At 46.7% G+C, this 17,549-nt stretch overlaps 2 protein-coding genes across 4 annotated transcripts; both read right to left on the bottom strand.

Annotated features, from left to right (window-relative positions):
• Positions 1–406: 406 nt before the first annotated feature.
• On the bottom strand, positions 407–4,439 carry LOC140418603 (uncharacterized). 2 transcript variants are annotated; one of them, XM_072502131.1, is made up of 2 exons: positions 4,344–4,439; positions 407–3,179 (listed from the first exon to the last, which is right to left on the bottom strand). In XM_072502131.1, the coding sequence occupies exon 2, from the start codon at positions 3,115–3,117 to the stop codon at positions 2,080–2,082; it is 1,038 nt and encodes a 345-aa protein (XP_072358232.1). In that variant the 5' UTR covers positions 3,118–3,179; positions 4,344–4,439; the 3' UTR covers positions 407–2,079. The 2 variants fall into 2 exon arrangements, with proteins under 2 accessions (XP_072358232.1, XP_072358233.1); XM_072502132.1 differs by having other exon boundaries at positions 4,362–4,435.
• A 5,335-nt stretch (positions 4,440–9,774) lies between these two features.
• On the bottom strand, positions 9,775–16,328 carry LOC140418598 (uncharacterized). Of its 2 annotated transcripts, XM_072502117.1 has the most exons (3): positions 15,405–16,328; positions 14,113–14,226; positions 9,775–10,904 (listed from the first exon to the last, which is right to left on the bottom strand). In XM_072502117.1, the coding sequence occupies exons 1-3, from the start codon at positions 15,610–15,612 to the stop codon at positions 9,919–9,921; spliced, it is 1,308 nt and encodes a 435-aa protein (XP_072358218.1). In that variant the 5' UTR covers positions 15,613–16,328; the 3' UTR covers positions 9,775–9,918. The 2 variants fall into 2 exon arrangements, with proteins under 2 accessions (XP_072358218.1, XP_072358219.1); XM_072502118.1 differs by lacking the exon at positions 14,113–14,226.
• Positions 16,329–17,549: the final 1,221 nt, after the last annotated feature.

Raw genomic sequence — 17,549 nt, 5'->3', positions numbered from 1 at the left:
TTATTTTGAAAAGTCCCTAGTCTCCACACTCCGGCGCCTGTTCGGGTACACTGCGGGAGAATTCAGAATGTCCAATTCACCTACCAAGCACGTCTTTCGGGACTTCTGGGAGGAAACCGGAGACTCAATGTGCAGACTCCGCACAGACATGACCCAAGAGCAGGTTATTGCTGGGCAAGTGCCACTTGATAGCACTGTTGATGGCCTCTCCATCACCTTACTGATGATTGAGAGAAGACTGATGAGGCAGTATTGGGCTGGGTTTGATTTGTCCTGCTCTTTGTGTACAGGACATACCTGGGTAATTTTCCACACTGCTGGGTAATCAGTAATTTACAAAGATTCCCGATAGCTTCCTTGCATTTGCACTCCATGTCTACATTAATAAACTGAGGACCCCATTAGCTTTTTTTTTAAAACAGCTTGATCAACAGTTTAATCACCCAATTGTCGACATTTACCACCCTTCACCCCCACCACCGCTGGGATATTTGATTCTACACTGTTTAAAATTGCACCGTTGACGGAGAGGTTTAGAGAGGGAATTTCACAGTTTCCGGCCTTGGCCCTACACTGATGGTGGAATAATTAAAATGGGGAATGCTAAATAGGCCAGAGTGAGCAGAGTGCAGATATCTCAGAGGGTTGTAAAACTGGAGATTACAGAGATAGGGAGGGATGAGGCCATGAAGGGATTTGCAAACAAGGATGAGGATGTGAATTTTAAAATCAAGGCTGTCCTACATAAGGAGCCAGTGTCGGTCAGTGAGCACAGGGGTGATGGGTGAACAGGACTACTTGGTGTGAGAAAGCCCACAGTCAGCAGAGTTTGGGATGATCTCACGTTTCCGTGGGGGTGAATGTGAGAGGCTGGTCAGTACTGTATTGGAATCATCAAGTCTAAAGGTAACAGGGGCATGGATGAGGGTTTCAGCATCAGATGAGCTGGGGTGGGGATGGACACAGGTGACATTATGGAGATTGAAATATCTGGTATTAGTGATGGTGTGGAGATGGGGTCAGAAACTCATCTTGGGGTCAAATCTGACACAGAGATTGTGCAGAGTGTGGTTCAGCCTCAGACAGTTCCCAGGGAGAGGGATGGACTCGGTGGTTAGGGAATGGAATTTCTAATGGTGACTGAAGACAATGGCTTTGATATTCCCAAATTTTTAATTGGAGGAAATTTCTGCCCATCCAGCACTGGATGTGGGATAAGCAGTTTGATAATTTAGTAACAGTGGAGGAATGGAGAGGGATGGTCGTGAGGTAGAGCTGGGTGATGTCAGTGTACATGTGAAATATAACATGGTGCTTTGGGATGATGTCACCGAGTGGCAGCGTGTAGATGAGAAATAGGAGGGGCTGAGGATAGATCCTTGGGGGACACCGAGTACAGGGACTTGGAGAGAAAAGGGAGAATGGAGATGGAACGGTAGGTTGCCAGGATGATGGGGGTCAAAGGTTTTTTTTCCCGGTTGAATGAGAGTGAATTTAATGGTGGGAGGGACAGAACCAGAAGAGACAGAGCCATTAACAATATCAGATAATGTGGGGAGTTGAGTGATCAGTAATTTAGTGGGAAAATGGTAAAGGGAGAATCCGGAAGGTCTCATGGACAGGATGATCAATGAGAAGGTTTGACAGGAGAGAAACTGGAGAAAGATGTGAGTTCAGATCATGGACAAGGGGGACTTTAGAGACAGTTTGGTCCAGTGGGCTAGTGGGAGGGAGGGAAGCAGCAGATTGGATTGTCTCAATCTTAATGATAAATAAGCTCCATGAGTTCCTCACTTGTTGTCGGAGGTGAAAATGGAGACGACAGGGGAGGGGAGAACCCTTCAAAAGGAGAACACTTCAGATATTAAAAATACACGATACAGCATGTTTAACACATAGATGGCATATTTGATTTTTGTCCAGGATATTTGTCTCTATGACTGGTCTGAAATGTATTAACATCAGCAGAAACAGATTACAATGAAAGGGCTCAGTTCTCAATGTGAGTAACAACAAAATCCAATCACTGTAGTTACCAGTGAACTCGCTGGTGTCTCAGCAGGGCGGATGACGAGAAAATCACTTCCAACACGAGGAACAGGTAAACTGTCTCTCCCCGGTGTGAACTTGTTGGTGTGTCAGCAGGTTGGATGACTGAATGAATCTCTTCCCACAATCAGAGCAGATGAACAGCCTCTCCCCAGTGTGAACTCGCTGGTGTCTTAGCAGAGCGGATGACTGAGTGAATCTCTTTCCACACTTGTAGCAGATGAATGGCCTCTCCCCAGTGTGAGTGCGCTGGTGTACAGTGAGATGAGACGATCGTCTGAACCCAGTCCCGCAGTGAGAGCACCTGAACGGTTTCTCATCAGTGTGAACCTGTTGATGGGAGACCAGTTCCTGCGAGGTTTTAAAACACTTCCTGCAGTCCAGACATTTAAAAGGTCTCTCGTCAGTATGAACTCTTTGGTGTACCATCAGGTGTGATGAATTAATGAATCCCTTCCCACACTCGAAGCAGATGAACGGTCTCTGTCTAGTGTGAACCTGCTGGTGTGTCAGCAGGGTGGATTGGTGAGAGAATCTCTTCCCACACTCAGAGCAGGTAAATGGCTTCTCCCTGGTGTGTATTCGCTGGTGTGTCAGCAGGGTGGATGACTGACTGAATCCCATCCCACACACAGAACAGGTGAATGGTTTCTCCCCAGTGTGTATTCGCTGATGTTTCTGCAGGGTGGATGACTGAGTAAATCTCTTCCCACAGTCAGAGCAGGTGAATGGCTTCTCCCCACTGTGTGTGCGCTGGTGTGTCAGCAGGATGGATGACTTAGTAAATCCCCTCCCACAGTCCGAGCAGGTGAATGGCCTCTCCCCGGTGTGACCACGCTGATGAATTTCCAGCTCTGATGGGTAATTGAATCCTTTCCCACAGTCCTCACATTTCCACGGCTTCTCCCCATCATGCCTACATTTATGTTTTGAAAGGCCAGATGATCGATTGAACCCTCGTCCACACACAGAACACGTGTACGGTTTCTCCTCACTGTGAATGGTGCTTTTTTCTTCCATCTTCAAAACACTTTGATATTCAGGTTGCAATAGATTGGGCGCGTCCATGAGATCCTGATATGATCTTTAGTTTCAGTTTCCTGACTGCAAATCCTCCCCTTTCTAATATCCTGTGATACAGATTTCAAAAAGAAAAAAGGAAGTGAGAGAGAGCCCACAGAAACACAAAGGCAAGTTGTAAAATTCTGCTGAATGAATCTGGTAATTTGTGAGGTCGGCACGAGGAAAGTGACTGTGAAAATTGCCTCATTGTCATAAAAATCAGGCTGGTTTACTAATGTTGTTCACGGAATGGATCCCACCACTCAATCTTGGATCACACATAATCTAGCATCGACAGAAGGGGGTGAGAGGAAGAGACAGGGAGTGAGAGGGGTGCAAGAAACAGAGGGTGAAAGAGAGGGATTTTCTACATCTACAGCTTCACCAAAACTCTGACAGAATCTTCTAATCCATCAACCTCCACTGCCTGGATGCACCCGGGTAGGAGGTGCAAGTGAAGATCATCACCTCCTAGTTCATCTCCAACTCACACACACTGTGCTGGCTTGTCTGACATCAAGTGCTGCAGGAGCAGAAATTTCCAGCCTTTAAACATTGGAAAATCTGAAGCCATTCTCTCCAGTCACCATCACACATTTCCCTCTCTAACCACTAACTCCATCCCTCTACTTGTTAACTGTCTGAGGCTGAAGGACATATTTTGACCACATATCCACATCATCACCAAGTCCACCTATTTCCACCTCAGTTACATTGCCCGGCTCCACTTTAGTGTCAGTTTATCTGCTGGAGAAACCATCATCTTTTCCTTTTGGTTTTATAGACAGATTTATTCTGTTAAAGACACAATATGAATACAAATGATTGTCATTGACCTCATATCATTGTTCGGCGTTATCGATAACAAATTGGAGGCGAAAGAGTGAAGCAGTTTAATGAACAATTTGTTCACGCTCTGTTACTGGGTAAATTTGAAAAATATTGTCCCTAACAAAGATGGCGGGTGCGCTTGCGCCCTCGCTGTCAGTATCTTCAATAAAGATGGGGATCGCGCCGCCCTGCAACCAGTGCCCCCGACAAAGATGGCGTTTGGAACTGAGGCCTTGCTCTGTGCAAAGGGCGGGGGGGCCATCCCGGATATCGGTCGGTTATTTTTCATGAGTTTGCGGTTCATATAACATGTTTACAAAGCTTCTCCACACACACACCCCCCCCCCCCCCCCCCCCCGGCCCGCTTGATCCATAGCTCCCCCCGGTTCCGCCGTACCCACCTCTGCGGATTATCGTACCGAGAAAGAACCGTCTCTGCGCCGCCATTAATCACGCTGCGCATGCCTCACACGCCCGAGCCCAGCCCGGCCCTCGCTCACTCGGATTGGTTGGAGGACCAGTCACTCCCGCTCAGTCCTCCAGTCCCGCCTCCTCTTTCCCTATTGGCCCGGATATGCCGTCAATCATTCCCTGGATATTGTGAGGTTCCAGGTTCGTGACTATCCGCCGCTTCCTCTTCTCTCCACAAACAACCTCATAGAGACCAGGGGGGGAGATACTGCATTAGTCACCCAGAGAGACAGGAGAATGTTCTGGGGACATGGGCTCCAATCCATTCAATTAATAACATCTGGAATTTAAAGTTAGACTCAGTGATGTTGACTGAGGCTCCACTGAGAAAATCTTAACACAGTCAGTTCTGGACACAAGGTTAACGTCTGTTATTGTGTCTGCTCAATTAGGGTGATTCATAGATTTCATAGAATTTACAGTGCAGAAGGAGGCCATTCGGCCCATCGAGTCTGCACCGGTTCTTGGAAAGAGCACCCTACCCAACCTCCACACTTTCCCCATAACCCAGTAACCCCACCCAACACTAAGGGCAATTTTGGCCACTAAGGGCAATTTATCATGGCCAATCCACCTAACCTGCACATCTTTGCACATTCAGATTCATATTTTGTCACAAATCATGAGTGAATTTATCTCCAGATCGTTAAAAGGATCCGGAAATAATTTGCCAAAACATTTTTGGATTTCAGCCCAATGAAGAGGGAGTGTGTGTGGGGCGGGGATTTACAGTTCTGGGGGAACGAGAGGGAAGAAATGTTCCACAGAAACTGGAATTAATGTTCAAAATTTCTATCCTGGACTGACACTGGGTACTCTTGTAAACTCCTTTAGCAGGATATTTATGGGGAAGGATTTGCAGATGAGAAACTCAAACCAAACATCAGATCAAGATCTGACACAGGCACTCGATTAATCAGGATCTGAATATCATGGACCTTTGAATCTAGAAAAATACATTTATTGCCTTGCTGTCTGTGGGAAAAGCTTTAATGTTAGGCTGGCTAATTGAGTAAACCCCTTCCCACACACTGAGCAAGTGAACGGCTTCTCCCCAGTGTGAATGCGTCAATAGTTTCTCAGTGCACCAGTGACAGTGTGGAGAAATATTAAATGTGTTTGGTATATGGTCATTGCTTTAACTGTCCCCGGCTCTATGGAGAAACTGTGGAAATGTGAGGACTGTGGTAAAGGATTCAATTATCCATCCCATCTGGAAATCCATTGATGCAGCCACACTGAGCCCAGCACCATAGAGAAACCTTGGAAATGTGAGGATTGTGGGAAAGGATTCTATAACCTATCCCTGCTGAGAAACCATCAACGCATTCACACTGGTGAGAAGCCATTCACATGCTCAGTGTTTGGGAAGGGGTGTACTCAATTAGCAGGCCTTGCAATACACCAGCGAGATCACACCAGGAAGAGGCCATTCATCTGCTTAGAGTTTGGGAAGAGATTCACCTGCTAACACACCGGCTTATTCACACTGAGGAGAAGCCATTCAACTGTACTCCCTGTGGAAAGAAGTTCAGGTCTTCAGCCAACCTCACCGTACACCAGCGAGTTCACACTGGGGAGAAGCCGTACACCTGCTCCCTGTGTGGGGAGGAATTTTCTCGGATATCCAGCCTCTAGTACCACCAGGGAGTTCACATCCCAGAGAGGCCGTTCAGCTGCACATCCTCTGGAAAGAATTTCAGGTCTTCATCCAACCTCATTGAACACCAGCGAGGTCACACCAGAGAGAGGCCGTTTATCTGCTCCGTGTGTGGGAAGGGATTCACAAAGTCCAACTTGGTGATGCACCAGCGAATTCACACTGGGGAGAGGCCATTCACCTGCTCTGTGTGGGGAAAAGGAAGAGATTCACTGAGGCACCTAAAGAACGGTGACATCAGCGAGTTCACAAGTGACATCAGGGATTGGATTCTGTTACTTTTGCTGCTGTTAGTCACGCCCAGAATTGATTGTCTGACAATATCCGGTTTGATTCTGCTGATATTGCACATTCTCCCAGTCTCTGCGTGGGTTTCACCCCCACAACTTAAAAGATGTGCAGGTTAGGTGGATTGGTCAGGCTAAATAGCCCCTTTATTTGAAATAAAAATAATTGGTTACTCTAAATTTATATTAAGAAAATAAAAAATTAATAGTTAAATAAATGATAAGAACCTCCAACCATGGAGATCTGCAGCCTCCTGATCCGGGATCAGTAAATTATTCTGAGGAGATATCACCTCCAGCCCCGGAGATCACCATCCTCCTGATCTAGGATCAGTAATCCATTCCGAAGACACTGTCACGTCCAGCCCCGGATATCACCATCCTCCTGATCTGGGATCAGTAATCCATTCCGAAGAGACTGTCACCTCCAGCCATAGACATCAGCATTCAAACCAGCAGGAACTAGTGTTCTCTCCAGTAAGTTCGGAATTTTGCTGCTCAACTTAAAGGCACCTGTCCATCAATCCTGCTTGATTTAAATATACATGTCCATTAATCCTGCTTGATTTAAAGATACATGTCCATTAATCCTACTTGACGTAAAGATACATGTCCATTAATCCTGCTTGACGTAAAGATACCTGTCCATTAATCCTGCTTGATTTAAAGATACCTGTCCATTAATCCTGCTTGATTTAAAGATACCTGTCCATTAATCCTGCTTGATTTAAAGATACATGTCCATTACTCCTGCTTGATTTAAAGATACATGTCCATTAATCCTACTTGGCGTAAAGATACATGTCCATTAATCCTGCTTGATTTAAAGATACATGTCCATTACTCCTGCTTGATTTAAAGATACACGTCCATTAATCCTACTTGACGTAAAGATACATGTCCATTAATCCTACTTGACGTAAAGATACATGTCCATTAATCCTACTTGACGTAAAGATACATGTCCATTAATCCTACTTGACGTAAAGATACATGTCCATCAATCCTGCTTGATTTAAAGATAGGAAAATTATCCAGGAAATTATCCCGGGCACATTCTATAAACTCCTCCTCAAGGCTTCCTTTACCAACCTGGTTAAACCAATCAATATGCAGATTGAAATCTCCCATGATAACCGCTGTACCATTTCTACATGCATCCGTTATTTCTTTGCTTATTGCCTACCCTACCATCCTGTTACTATTTGGTGGCCTATAGACTACTCCTATCAGTGACCTTTTCGCCTTACTATTCCTGATTTCCACCCAAATTGATTCAACCTTGTCCTCCATAGCACCAATATCATCCCTTACTATTGCCCGGATGCCATCCTTAAACAACAAAGCAACACCACCGCCCTTACCGTCCATTCTATCCTTTCGTATAGTCTGATACCCTTGGATATTTAACTCCCAGTCGTGACCATCTTTTAACCATGTTTCAGTCATGGCCACTAAATCATAGTCATTCACGATGATTTGCGCCATCAACTCATTTACCTGATTTCGTATACTACGAGCATTCAGGTAAAGTACACTTATGCTGCTTTTTATGTCTTTGTTATGAATCCTAACACCTTGATCAGTAACTTTTCACAATTTATTTTTCCTCTTTCCCTTTCTCTTAATTTTCCTTGTCTTTGAACCCATATCTCTACATAATAACCTGTCACGTAACCTGCTGCCTTGCTCTCCATTAACCATTATACTGTCCATAGCTTTACACTTCCCTTCCCCCCAACTTGCTAGTTTAAAGTCCTTGTGACCAACCTATTTATCCTATTCGCTAGAACACTGGTCCCAGAATGGTTCAGGTGAAGACCGTCCCAACGGTACAGGTCCCTCCTGCCCCAGTACTGATGCCAATGCCCCATGAAATGGAATCCCGCTTTCCCGCACCACTCCTTTAGCCACGTGTTAACTTCTCTAATTTTCTCAACCCTATGCCAATTGGCACGTGGCTCGGGATCATCGATAGCTAACTAGAAAAGCCAATTTCAATCAGGGCAGTCATTTCAGTGGTGGGAGTCTAGAACTCGCTGTCTGATAGGGTCATAGAAGCAGAAATCCCGATCACTTTAAAATAAATGTCTTGGATATCCAATTGAAGGACTGGAACATACAGGGCAATCAACGGAGATCTGCAAAATGGGATTAAGCTGAATAGCTCTACTTCAGCCAGCACTCACACAATGGGCCAAATGGCCTCTATCTGTACCGAAACTTTGAGGTTTTTACTCTGTTGGTTGGAGTTTGTTTCTGATGATAATAACCTCGAAGGGACTGGAGTTTAACATTCTAGATATTGGCGAAATAAATCAGCTGTTTTAAACACGTTGTAGATTTTTGTCTTTTGTCTTTCCCGCCTGAGTGTTTAACATCACCTGGCTGGAGCTCAGAAAGGACAATCTCACCTCATAGAATCAGAGAATTTACAGTGCAGGAGGCCATTCGGCCCATTGAGTCTGTACCAGCCCTGGGAAAGAGCATCCTACTTAAGCCCACACCTCCACCCTAACCCCGTAACCTCACCTAACCTTTTTCGACACGAAGGGCAATTTAGCATAGTCAATCCACCTAACCTGCACATCTTTGGATGTGGGAGGAAAGCGGAGCACCCGGAGGAAACCCACGCAGACACGGTGAGAACTTGCAGACTTCGCACAGACAGTGACCCAAGCCAGGAATCGAACCCAGGTCCCTGGTGCTGTGAATCAACAGTGCTAACCACTGTGCTGCCCTTGTATCCAAGCTCCAGGATTGTCTGTCTTCTCTCCGGGTAAGATTCTGTTTGTTTCTTGTATTTCACTGTGACAGGGCAGAGACCTGATTGAAGGGATTCAAACATGGGCGTTCGGGGAAAGACGGACAAAGATTTGGGAGGTGTCAACATATTGAAAGAGTTTGGAGAGGAGAGGGAGGTTGCAGACGGGGCAGTAATTTGTAAGGATGGCAGGGTCAAGGGTTTGTTTTATTGAGGGGTTGATGATGGCAGATTTGAAGGACAGAGGGACAGTACCTGAAGAGAGAAATGTTGACAATATCATTGGACACAGGGTAGTTGGCTGATCAGCTGAGTGGGACTATGGTCGATGGAGCAGGAGCGGAGTCTCATGGACAAGATGAGCTCTGAGAGGGCATGAGTGGAGATGGGAGAGAAACTAGAGAAAGATGTGGGTTCAGTGCTCGGGAAAGGATGGCATTTAGAGACAGTTTGGTCCGGTGGGCTCGTGGAAGGGAGGGAAGCAGCAGAGGCAGCTGATCGGATTTACTCAATCTCAGTCACAAAGAAGCTCCACAAGCTCCTCACACTTCTTGTTGGAGGTGAGGATGGAAGAGACAGGGGAGAGCGAGAGTACTTCAAAAGGAACTAACTTGTGTCAGAGATATTAAAAAGTTTCAACACACTGCGTATTTCACACAAATCTAATTTATTTGACTTTTAGCCAGAATATTAGCCCCTGTAAATGGGCTGAAGTTTGTTATCAGCAGAAAGAGATCCAAATGAACGTAGTTCAGTCCTGAATGTGAGTTAACAGCAAAATCCAATCACTATGGTTACTTGTGGCCTCGTTGGTGTCTCAGTAGGGAGGATGACTGCGTGAATCCCTTCCCACACTCTGAACAGGTGAACGGTCTCTCTCCAGTGTGAATTCGCTGGTGATTCAGCAGAACGGATGACTGAGTGAATCCCTTCCCACACTCTGAACAGGTGAATAGCCTCTCCCCAGTGTGAATTCGCTGATGTACAGTGAGCTGAGTTGATTCTCTAAACCCAGTCCCACAGTGAGAGCATCTAAATGGTCTCTCGTCAGTGTGAACACGTTGATGGAGCATCAGTTCCCCAGAACTTTTAAAGCACTTCCCGCAGTCTGGACATTGGAATGGTCTCTCCCCAGTGTGAATTCGCTGGTGCTTCTGCAGGTCCGATGTTTGAGTAAATCCTTTCCCACACTTGGAGCAGGTGAATGGTCTCTCCCCAGTGTGAATTCGCTGGTGTCTCAGCAGGTTGGATACCTGAGTGAAACCCTTCCCACACTCGGAGCAACTGAATGGCCTCTCCCCAGTGTGAATTCTCTGGTGTGTCAGCAGATTGGTTGAATTGATGAATCCCTTCCCACACCGAGAGCAGGTGAACGGCCTCTCCCCAGTGTGAACTCGCTTGTGTTTCATCAGGTTGGATACCTGAGTGAATCCCTTCCCACACTTGGAGCAGGTGAATGGTCTCTCCCCAGTGTGACTGCGTCGATGAGTTTCCAGTTGGGATGGTGATGTGAATCCTTTCCCACAGTCCGCACATTTCCACGGTTTCTCCTCAGTGTGACTGCATTTGTTGCTTGTGAGGCCTGATGATCGAGTGAATCCTCGTCCACACACACAACACGTGCACGATTTCTCCTCACTGTGAACGGTGCTTTTTCCTTCCATGTTCAAAATCTGCTGATATTCAGGATATGATAAATTGACGACTCTGTCAGATCCTGATGTGATGCTTGGTTTGAGTTTCCGGACTTTGAAGCCTCCCCTTCGAACACCCTGTGAAACTGATTGAAAAGGGAGTGAGTGAGAACCCACAAAAACACAAAGGCAGGTTGTGAAATTGAGCTGAATGAATCTGGTCATTTGTGGGGCTGGCACTGGGGAAAAAAGTGACCATGAAAACGTCTCGTTTGTTGTAAAAACCCAACTGGCCTCTTTGGGAGGAGAGAAAGAGGTGAAGACGGACTTTGTATACTCATAAGACATATCGAGAGAGTAGTTGCCAAAGCAAATTCGATCTTGAGCTTCATAAACAGCAATATTGATACCAAAACTATGTTTCTGGTGGCACGGTGGTTAGCACTGCTGCCTCACAGTGCCGTGACCCAGGTTCAATTCTGGTCTTGGTGACTGTGTGTGTGGAGGTTACACCACTTTCTCCCCATGTCTGCGTGGGTTTCCACCCTGTGCTCAGGTTTCCTCCAACACTCCAAAGAAGGGACAGTTAGGTGGATTGACCTTGATAAATTGTCCTTAGTGTCCCGGGATGTGCAGGTTCGGTGGGGCTATGGGGTTACATGGACAGGGTGGGGGTGTGGGCCTAGGCGGGGTGCCCTTTCAGAGAATCAGTGCAGACTTGAGGGGCCGAATGGCCTCCTTCTGCACTGTAAGAATTCTATGGCTCTAATTCTATTCTATGAATCTTTATAAAGCTCTGGTCACCACTCTTCAGGAAGAATGTGAAGGTTCTTGAAGAAGGTGCAGAGGAGATTTACCAGAATGGTTCCAGCAAAGGAGGTTGAGGGGAGATTTGATTCAGGTACACAAGATTATACCAGATTTCCATCAGGTGGACAAAGAAACTCTGTTTCCATTCAGTGATCGTACAAGCAGCCGGGACACAGATTTTAAGTTTGGGGTAAAACCTGGATTGAACTCTATATAAGGTCCTGAGGGGTCTTGACAGGGTGGATGTGGAGAGGATGTTTCCTCTTGTGGGAGAATCTGGAACAAGGGGGTCACCCAATTCAGATGGGGATAAGGATATATTTTTCTCTTGAGGGTTGCAAGACAGGGGGTGGCATAGTGCTTAGCACTGCTGCCTCACAGCACCAGGGTTCAATTCCCACCCTGACTGTGTGGAGTTTGCACTTTCTCCCCGTGTCTGTGTGGGTTTCCTCCGGGTGCTCCGGTTTCCTCCCACAGTTCAAAGATGTACAGATTAGATTGAATTGGTTAGGATTGTATTCATATAATATCATAGAATTTACAGTGTAGAAGGAGGCCATTCGGCCCATCGAGTCTGCACCGGCTCTTTGAAAGAACACCCTACCCAAGCCCACACCTCCACCCTATCCCCATAAACCAGTAACCCCACCCGACACTAAGGGAAATTTTGGACATCAAGGGCAATTTAGCATGGCCAGTCCACCTAACCTGCACATCTTTGGACTGTGGGAGGAAACAGGAGCACCCAGAGGAAACCCATGCACACACGGGGAGAACGTGCAGACTCTGCACAGACAGTGACCCAAGCCGGGAATCGAACCTTGGACCCTGGAGCTATGAAGCAATTGTGCTAACCACTTTGCTACCATGCTGCCCATATTCGCTGGAGTTCAGACGATTGAGGGGGGTTCTCACAGAAACCTATAAAAAGTGGGCGGCACAGTGGCTAGCACAGCTACCTCCTGTCGCCGAGGACCCGGGTTCGATCACAGCTCCGGGTCACTGTCTGTGTGGAGTTTGCACATTCTCCCTGTGTTTGTGTGGGTCTCAACCCCATAAATCCAAAGATGTGCAGGGTATGTAGATTGGCCACTCTAAATAGGCCCCTTAATTGCAAAAAAAGAATTGGGCACTCTAAATTAATGTTGAAAAAAAAACAGGGCGAGACAGAGTAGATTCAGGAAGGATGTTCCCGATAGTGCGTGTGTCCAGAAATAGGGATCACAATCTGAGGATACTGGGTAGGCCATTTAGGACGGCGATGAGGAGAAATTTCTTCACCCAGAGAGTGGTGAGCCGATGGAATTCATCGCCACAGGAACTAATAAAGGCCAAAACATTGCATGTTTTCAAGAAGTAGTTAGATACAGCACTGAGGGTGAAGGGGATCAAAGGATATGGGGGAAAGCGGGATTAGGCTATTGAGCCTAATCAGCTCTGACCAATGGATGGTGGTGCAGGCTCGAAGGGCCAAATAGCCCCCTGCTCCTATTTTCTACGTTGCTCCGTATCTATGCATGTAAATGGTCCAGGAGGTATGAGGAAGAATGTTTTTACACAGCCAGTGGCAATGACCGTAAACCTGCTGCCGATGATGGAGTTTGGAAATAGACACAATAAATGATTTTTTTTTTTTTTAAATTGGGGAGAAACCTTTGAGAAATAAAGCTGTGAGGATACAGAGACAGAGCAGGAAAATGACTCTGACTGGATTGCTCCAGATAATAATAATATTTATTAGTGTCACAAGTAGACTTACATTAACACTGCAATGAAATTACTGTGAAAATCCCAGGTCGTCACACTCCGGTGCCTGTTCGGGTGCACTGAGCGAGAATTCAGAATGTCCAATTCACCTAACACCCACGTCTTTCGGGACTTGTGGGAGGAAACCGCAGCACCTGGAGGAAACCCACGCAGACATGGGGAGAACGTGCAGACTCCGCACAGACAGTGACCCAAGCCGGGAATCAAACCCGGGTCCCTGCTGCTGGGAAGCAACAGTGCTAACCACCGTGCCGATTAGAGAGCTAGCATGGACTGAATGCCCTTCTCTGCCCATAATTTAAAATATATATATTTTATAATAAATTTAGAGTACCCAATTCATTATTTCCAATTAAGGGACAATTTAGCGTGGTCAATCCACCTACCCTGCACATCTTTTATCTTTGGGTTGCGGGGGCGAAACCCACACAAACACGGGGAGAATGTGAAACCTCCACATGGACAGTGACCCAGAGCCGGGGTCGAACCTGGGACCCCGGCTCTATGAGGCAGCAGTGCTGCTCACTGCGTCACCGTGCTGCCAGCTGACACTGACATTTTTGTCTAATCTCGCCTTGTATTTTAACCCCGGAGGGTTCAGATATCACTCAGGTAAATCTGTGCTACACTCCATTCTATCCTTCCTCAGGTTTGTTGCCCAGAACTGAACACAGTTCTCCAGGCTTGGCTGAACGAGGGTTTGTGAATCTTGGGGCTTTTCCAGTCACACTGAGACCAGAAATCATCCCTCACAGACAGAACAGACAAACCATTTACCTTCCACACCCAGATGCTGCTGAAATTCAGCTTCTAATGAACCGAGTGACTCGCAGATTGCAATGTGGCATTTGGTTTGCGTTTCCCTTCTGTTAAACGTCCTCTGCCAGTATCCTGTAAATTTACAGAAACCTCATTGTCAGTTTAGGATAGAAATTCACAACATTCTCACTTGCCAAATTTGATTAAATGTATTCCTGGAGGTTCGATCACATGACCTGCCCCCATCCTCCAGCCATTAATCGGTCAACACATCCATCCTTGTGACACACTGCCTTCCTCGGCCAATTGGGAAGCAAAAGGACTCATTACCTTACAGGACAGTGTTTGACTAGGGCAGCACAGTGGCACAGTGGTTAGCACTCCTGTCTCACGGCGCTGAGGTCACAGGTTCGATCCGGGCTCTGGGTCACTGTCCATGTGGAGTTTGCACATTGTTTACGTGGGTTTCACCCCCACAACCCAAAGATGTGCAGATTAGGTGGATTGGACAGGCTAAATTGCCCGTTATTTGGAAAAAATGAATTGAGCACTCTAAATTTATTTTTAAAAAGGACACTGATTGACTGTCAGCCAAACAACCTTCATCCCATTTTCAATATTTTTATATCCGCTGAACAGAAATGTTCAAAAATATTTTTTACTGCCCGAATGATTTTCCAGAGACCCAAAATTAATATTTTTACTGTCCTAATCATGTTCCAGTGTCACAAAAATATTTTGTACTGTCCCAATGATTTTCCAGACACCCAGACATGAATCTCACCAAGGCAGAAGGTAAAATTTGAATTTGTTGAAAGTTTACTTTTTAAAAAATAAATTTAATGTACCCAATTCATTCTTTCCAATTAAGTGGCAATTTAGCATGGCCAATCTCTCTACCCGACACATCTTTTGGGTTGTGGTGGCGAAACCCACGCAAACACAGCGTGAATGTGGAAACTCCACACGGACAGTGACCCAGAGCCGGGATCGAACCTGGGTCCTCGGCGCCGTGAGGCTGCAGGGCTACCACTGCGCCACCGTGCTGCCCTCATTGAAAGTTTACTGATGACCATGAAACCATTGTCAATTGTTGCAAAGAACCAACTGGTTTACTCATGTCCTTCAGTGAAGGAAATCTTCTTATCTTACCTGGTCTGGCCTACAGGTGATTCCAGATCCACAGTCAGCTGGTTGACCCTTAAAATTCCCTCAGTTCAAGGGCAATTAGTGCTGGGCAGTGAATGCTGGCCCAGCCAGTGACACCCACATCCCGTGAATGAATAGAAAAGAAAATCTGCCATCCTTACCTGGTCTGGCCGACACGATTCCAAACCACAGCAATGTGGTTGACTCTTTAAATGCCCTCCGAGATGGCCGAGCAAGCCACTCGGTTTGAGGGAAATTAGGGATGGGCAATAAATGTTGGCCCAGCCAGTGACTCCCACAAATGATTAAAATAAAATACCGGCGACTCCAGTCAGTCAATCTGGAAGAGTTGGCATCCGGTGCAGACATGCAGCGCAAAATAATAATAATCCCTTATTGTCACAAGGAGGCTTCAATGAAGTTCCTGTCAAAAGACCCTAGTCGCCACTTTCCGGCACCTGTTCGGGGAGCCTGGAACGGGAATTGAACCCGCGCTGCTGGTCTTGTTCTTCATTACAAGCCAGCTGTCTTAAGCCCACTGTGCTAAACCAGCCCCTTCCCTGCGGCACCTTGTCCTCTGTAAAGATGGCGGCCGGTATTCCAGGCCTGTCACCGCTCAGCTCTCACTCTGTTTGGTGCTGTTTAAGACGGGACCGTTAACATTTTCCTCGGGAGTTGAAGCCTCCACGGGGTATTTATGAAGCCTCCCAGCTCACTCCGCAGCTTCTATCGCTCCCCGGCCACCCACCGGCTCCAATTCTGAAAGTTAGTATCATCAATAAGACATTGGGACTCAAAGACTAATCCAGTTTGATGGACAAGTTATCTCCTTTCTGACCAATGGAGAACAAGCTCCTCCCACTCGTTGAAACATCGCCCCGACAAAGACAACAAACGCGCATGCGCCCTCATGCATATCCAATAAAGATGGCGGCCGTTAACCCGAGCCGAAGATGAGGCGCTGCAGCTCCGCTCGGTACAAATATGGTGCCGTAAACCTTTCCGAGGTTTGCGATTTCAACAGCTTTACACAACATTTCCGCCCACCCCCGCGATCTCTCGCTCCCTCCATATTGTTAAACGCCTCTCACCAATTTCTGATCAGAAAAAGACGTTCTTCTGCATCGCCATTACCCACACTGCGCATGCTTAAATCACAACGGGCCCGCCCCTCATTCACTCCGATTGGTTGGAGGACGAGCTGCTCCCGGTCGGTCCTCCAGCCCCGCCCCTCCGCTTCGTATTGGTCCGGATCTGCCGTCAATCACCCGGGCATTGTGACGGTTACAATTGGTGAGATAGGCTCAGGCTGACTCGCTGATTGTTCAATAATCATAGAGGTACAATCATGGAATTTACAGTGCAGGAGGAGGCCATTCGGCCCATCGAGTCTGCACCGGCTCTTGGAAAGCGCACCCTACTTAAGCCCACACCTCCACCCTGTCCTTATAACCCAGCAACCCCCATCTAACATAAGGGCAATTGAGCATGGCCAATCCACCGAACCTGCGCATCTTTGGACTGTGGGAGGAAACCGGAGCACCCGGAGGAAGCCCACGCACACACGGGGAGAACGGGCAGACTCCGCACAGGCAGTGACACTTTTGTTGGGACTTGCTGATTTTGGTCTTTTAATTTGACTGGACCACATGCTTGGGGAAAGCAAGAGAGGAAAGAAGGTTCAATAGAAACTAGAATGGTCTGTTGTGAATTTCTACCCTATTCTTAGAGTGATCAGTTTTGTAACCTTTTTCAGGCATTAGAACGGGAGGATTGGCAGCTGGGCAACTCGAACCAAATATAACATCAAGATCTGACAGGCACTCAATTCATTAGGATCTAAATATCACAAACTGTCAATGTGCTTGTCTGTTCTGACTGTGGGAAGAGATTTCAAACATCAGTGTGACTGGAAAAGCCCCGAGACACACACACACCTGAGTGAGTGTGTTCCAGTGAACTGACTGTGGAAAGAGCTTTAACCAGTTACACAGCCTGAAAAATCATATTGTTTCCTCTTGTGGGAAAGTCTAGGACCAAAGGGCATAATCTCAGAGTAAGGGATCTCAAATTTAGGACAGAGATGAGGAGACATTTCTTCTCTCAGAGGGCAGTGAATCTGTGGAATTCTTTAGCTGGCTCTGGAGTTTAACAAAATAAGGCAAAGGTGAAGGTGGCATAACCCGGATGGACCGCTTGGTGGCGCAGTGGCTCTTTCACTGAGGGGCCTTGAGTTCAGACACATCCCAGACAGGACTGGTGAGAAATATCTGTCTGGGAAAGGGGAGACAACTGGATAATCGGGG

This window comes from Scyliorhinus torazame, chromosome 5, assembly GCF_047496885.1.
Source record: "Scyliorhinus torazame isolate Kashiwa2021f chromosome 5, sScyTor2.1, whole genome shotgun sequence".
Lineage (NCBI taxonomy): Eukaryota > Metazoa > Chordata > Chondrichthyes > Carcharhiniformes > Scyliorhinidae > Scyliorhinus > Scyliorhinus torazame.
Note: the sequence above shows the minus strand (reverse complement) of the source record. Positions and strands in the feature narration are given on the sequence as shown.

Bases quoted from the DNA above. Each gene is read 5' to 3' on its own strand.
- LOC140418603 (XM_072502131.1), bottom strand. From the start codon at position 3,117: ATGGACGCGCCCAATCTATTGCAACCTGAATATCAAAGTGTTTTGAAG.
- LOC140418598 (XM_072502117.1), bottom strand. From the start codon at position 15,612: ATGTCTGCACCGGATGCCAACTCTTCCAGATTGACTGACTGGAGTCGC. The intron at 14,227-15,404 runs GTAAGGATGGCA...GTAAATTTACAG, and splicing joins AATCGTGTCGGCCAGACCAG to GATACTGGCAGAGGACGTTT. The intron at 10,905-14,112 runs GTAAATGGTTTG...CTTTTCAATCAG, and splicing joins GCAGCATCTGGGTGTGGAAG to TTTCACAGGGTGTTCGAAGG.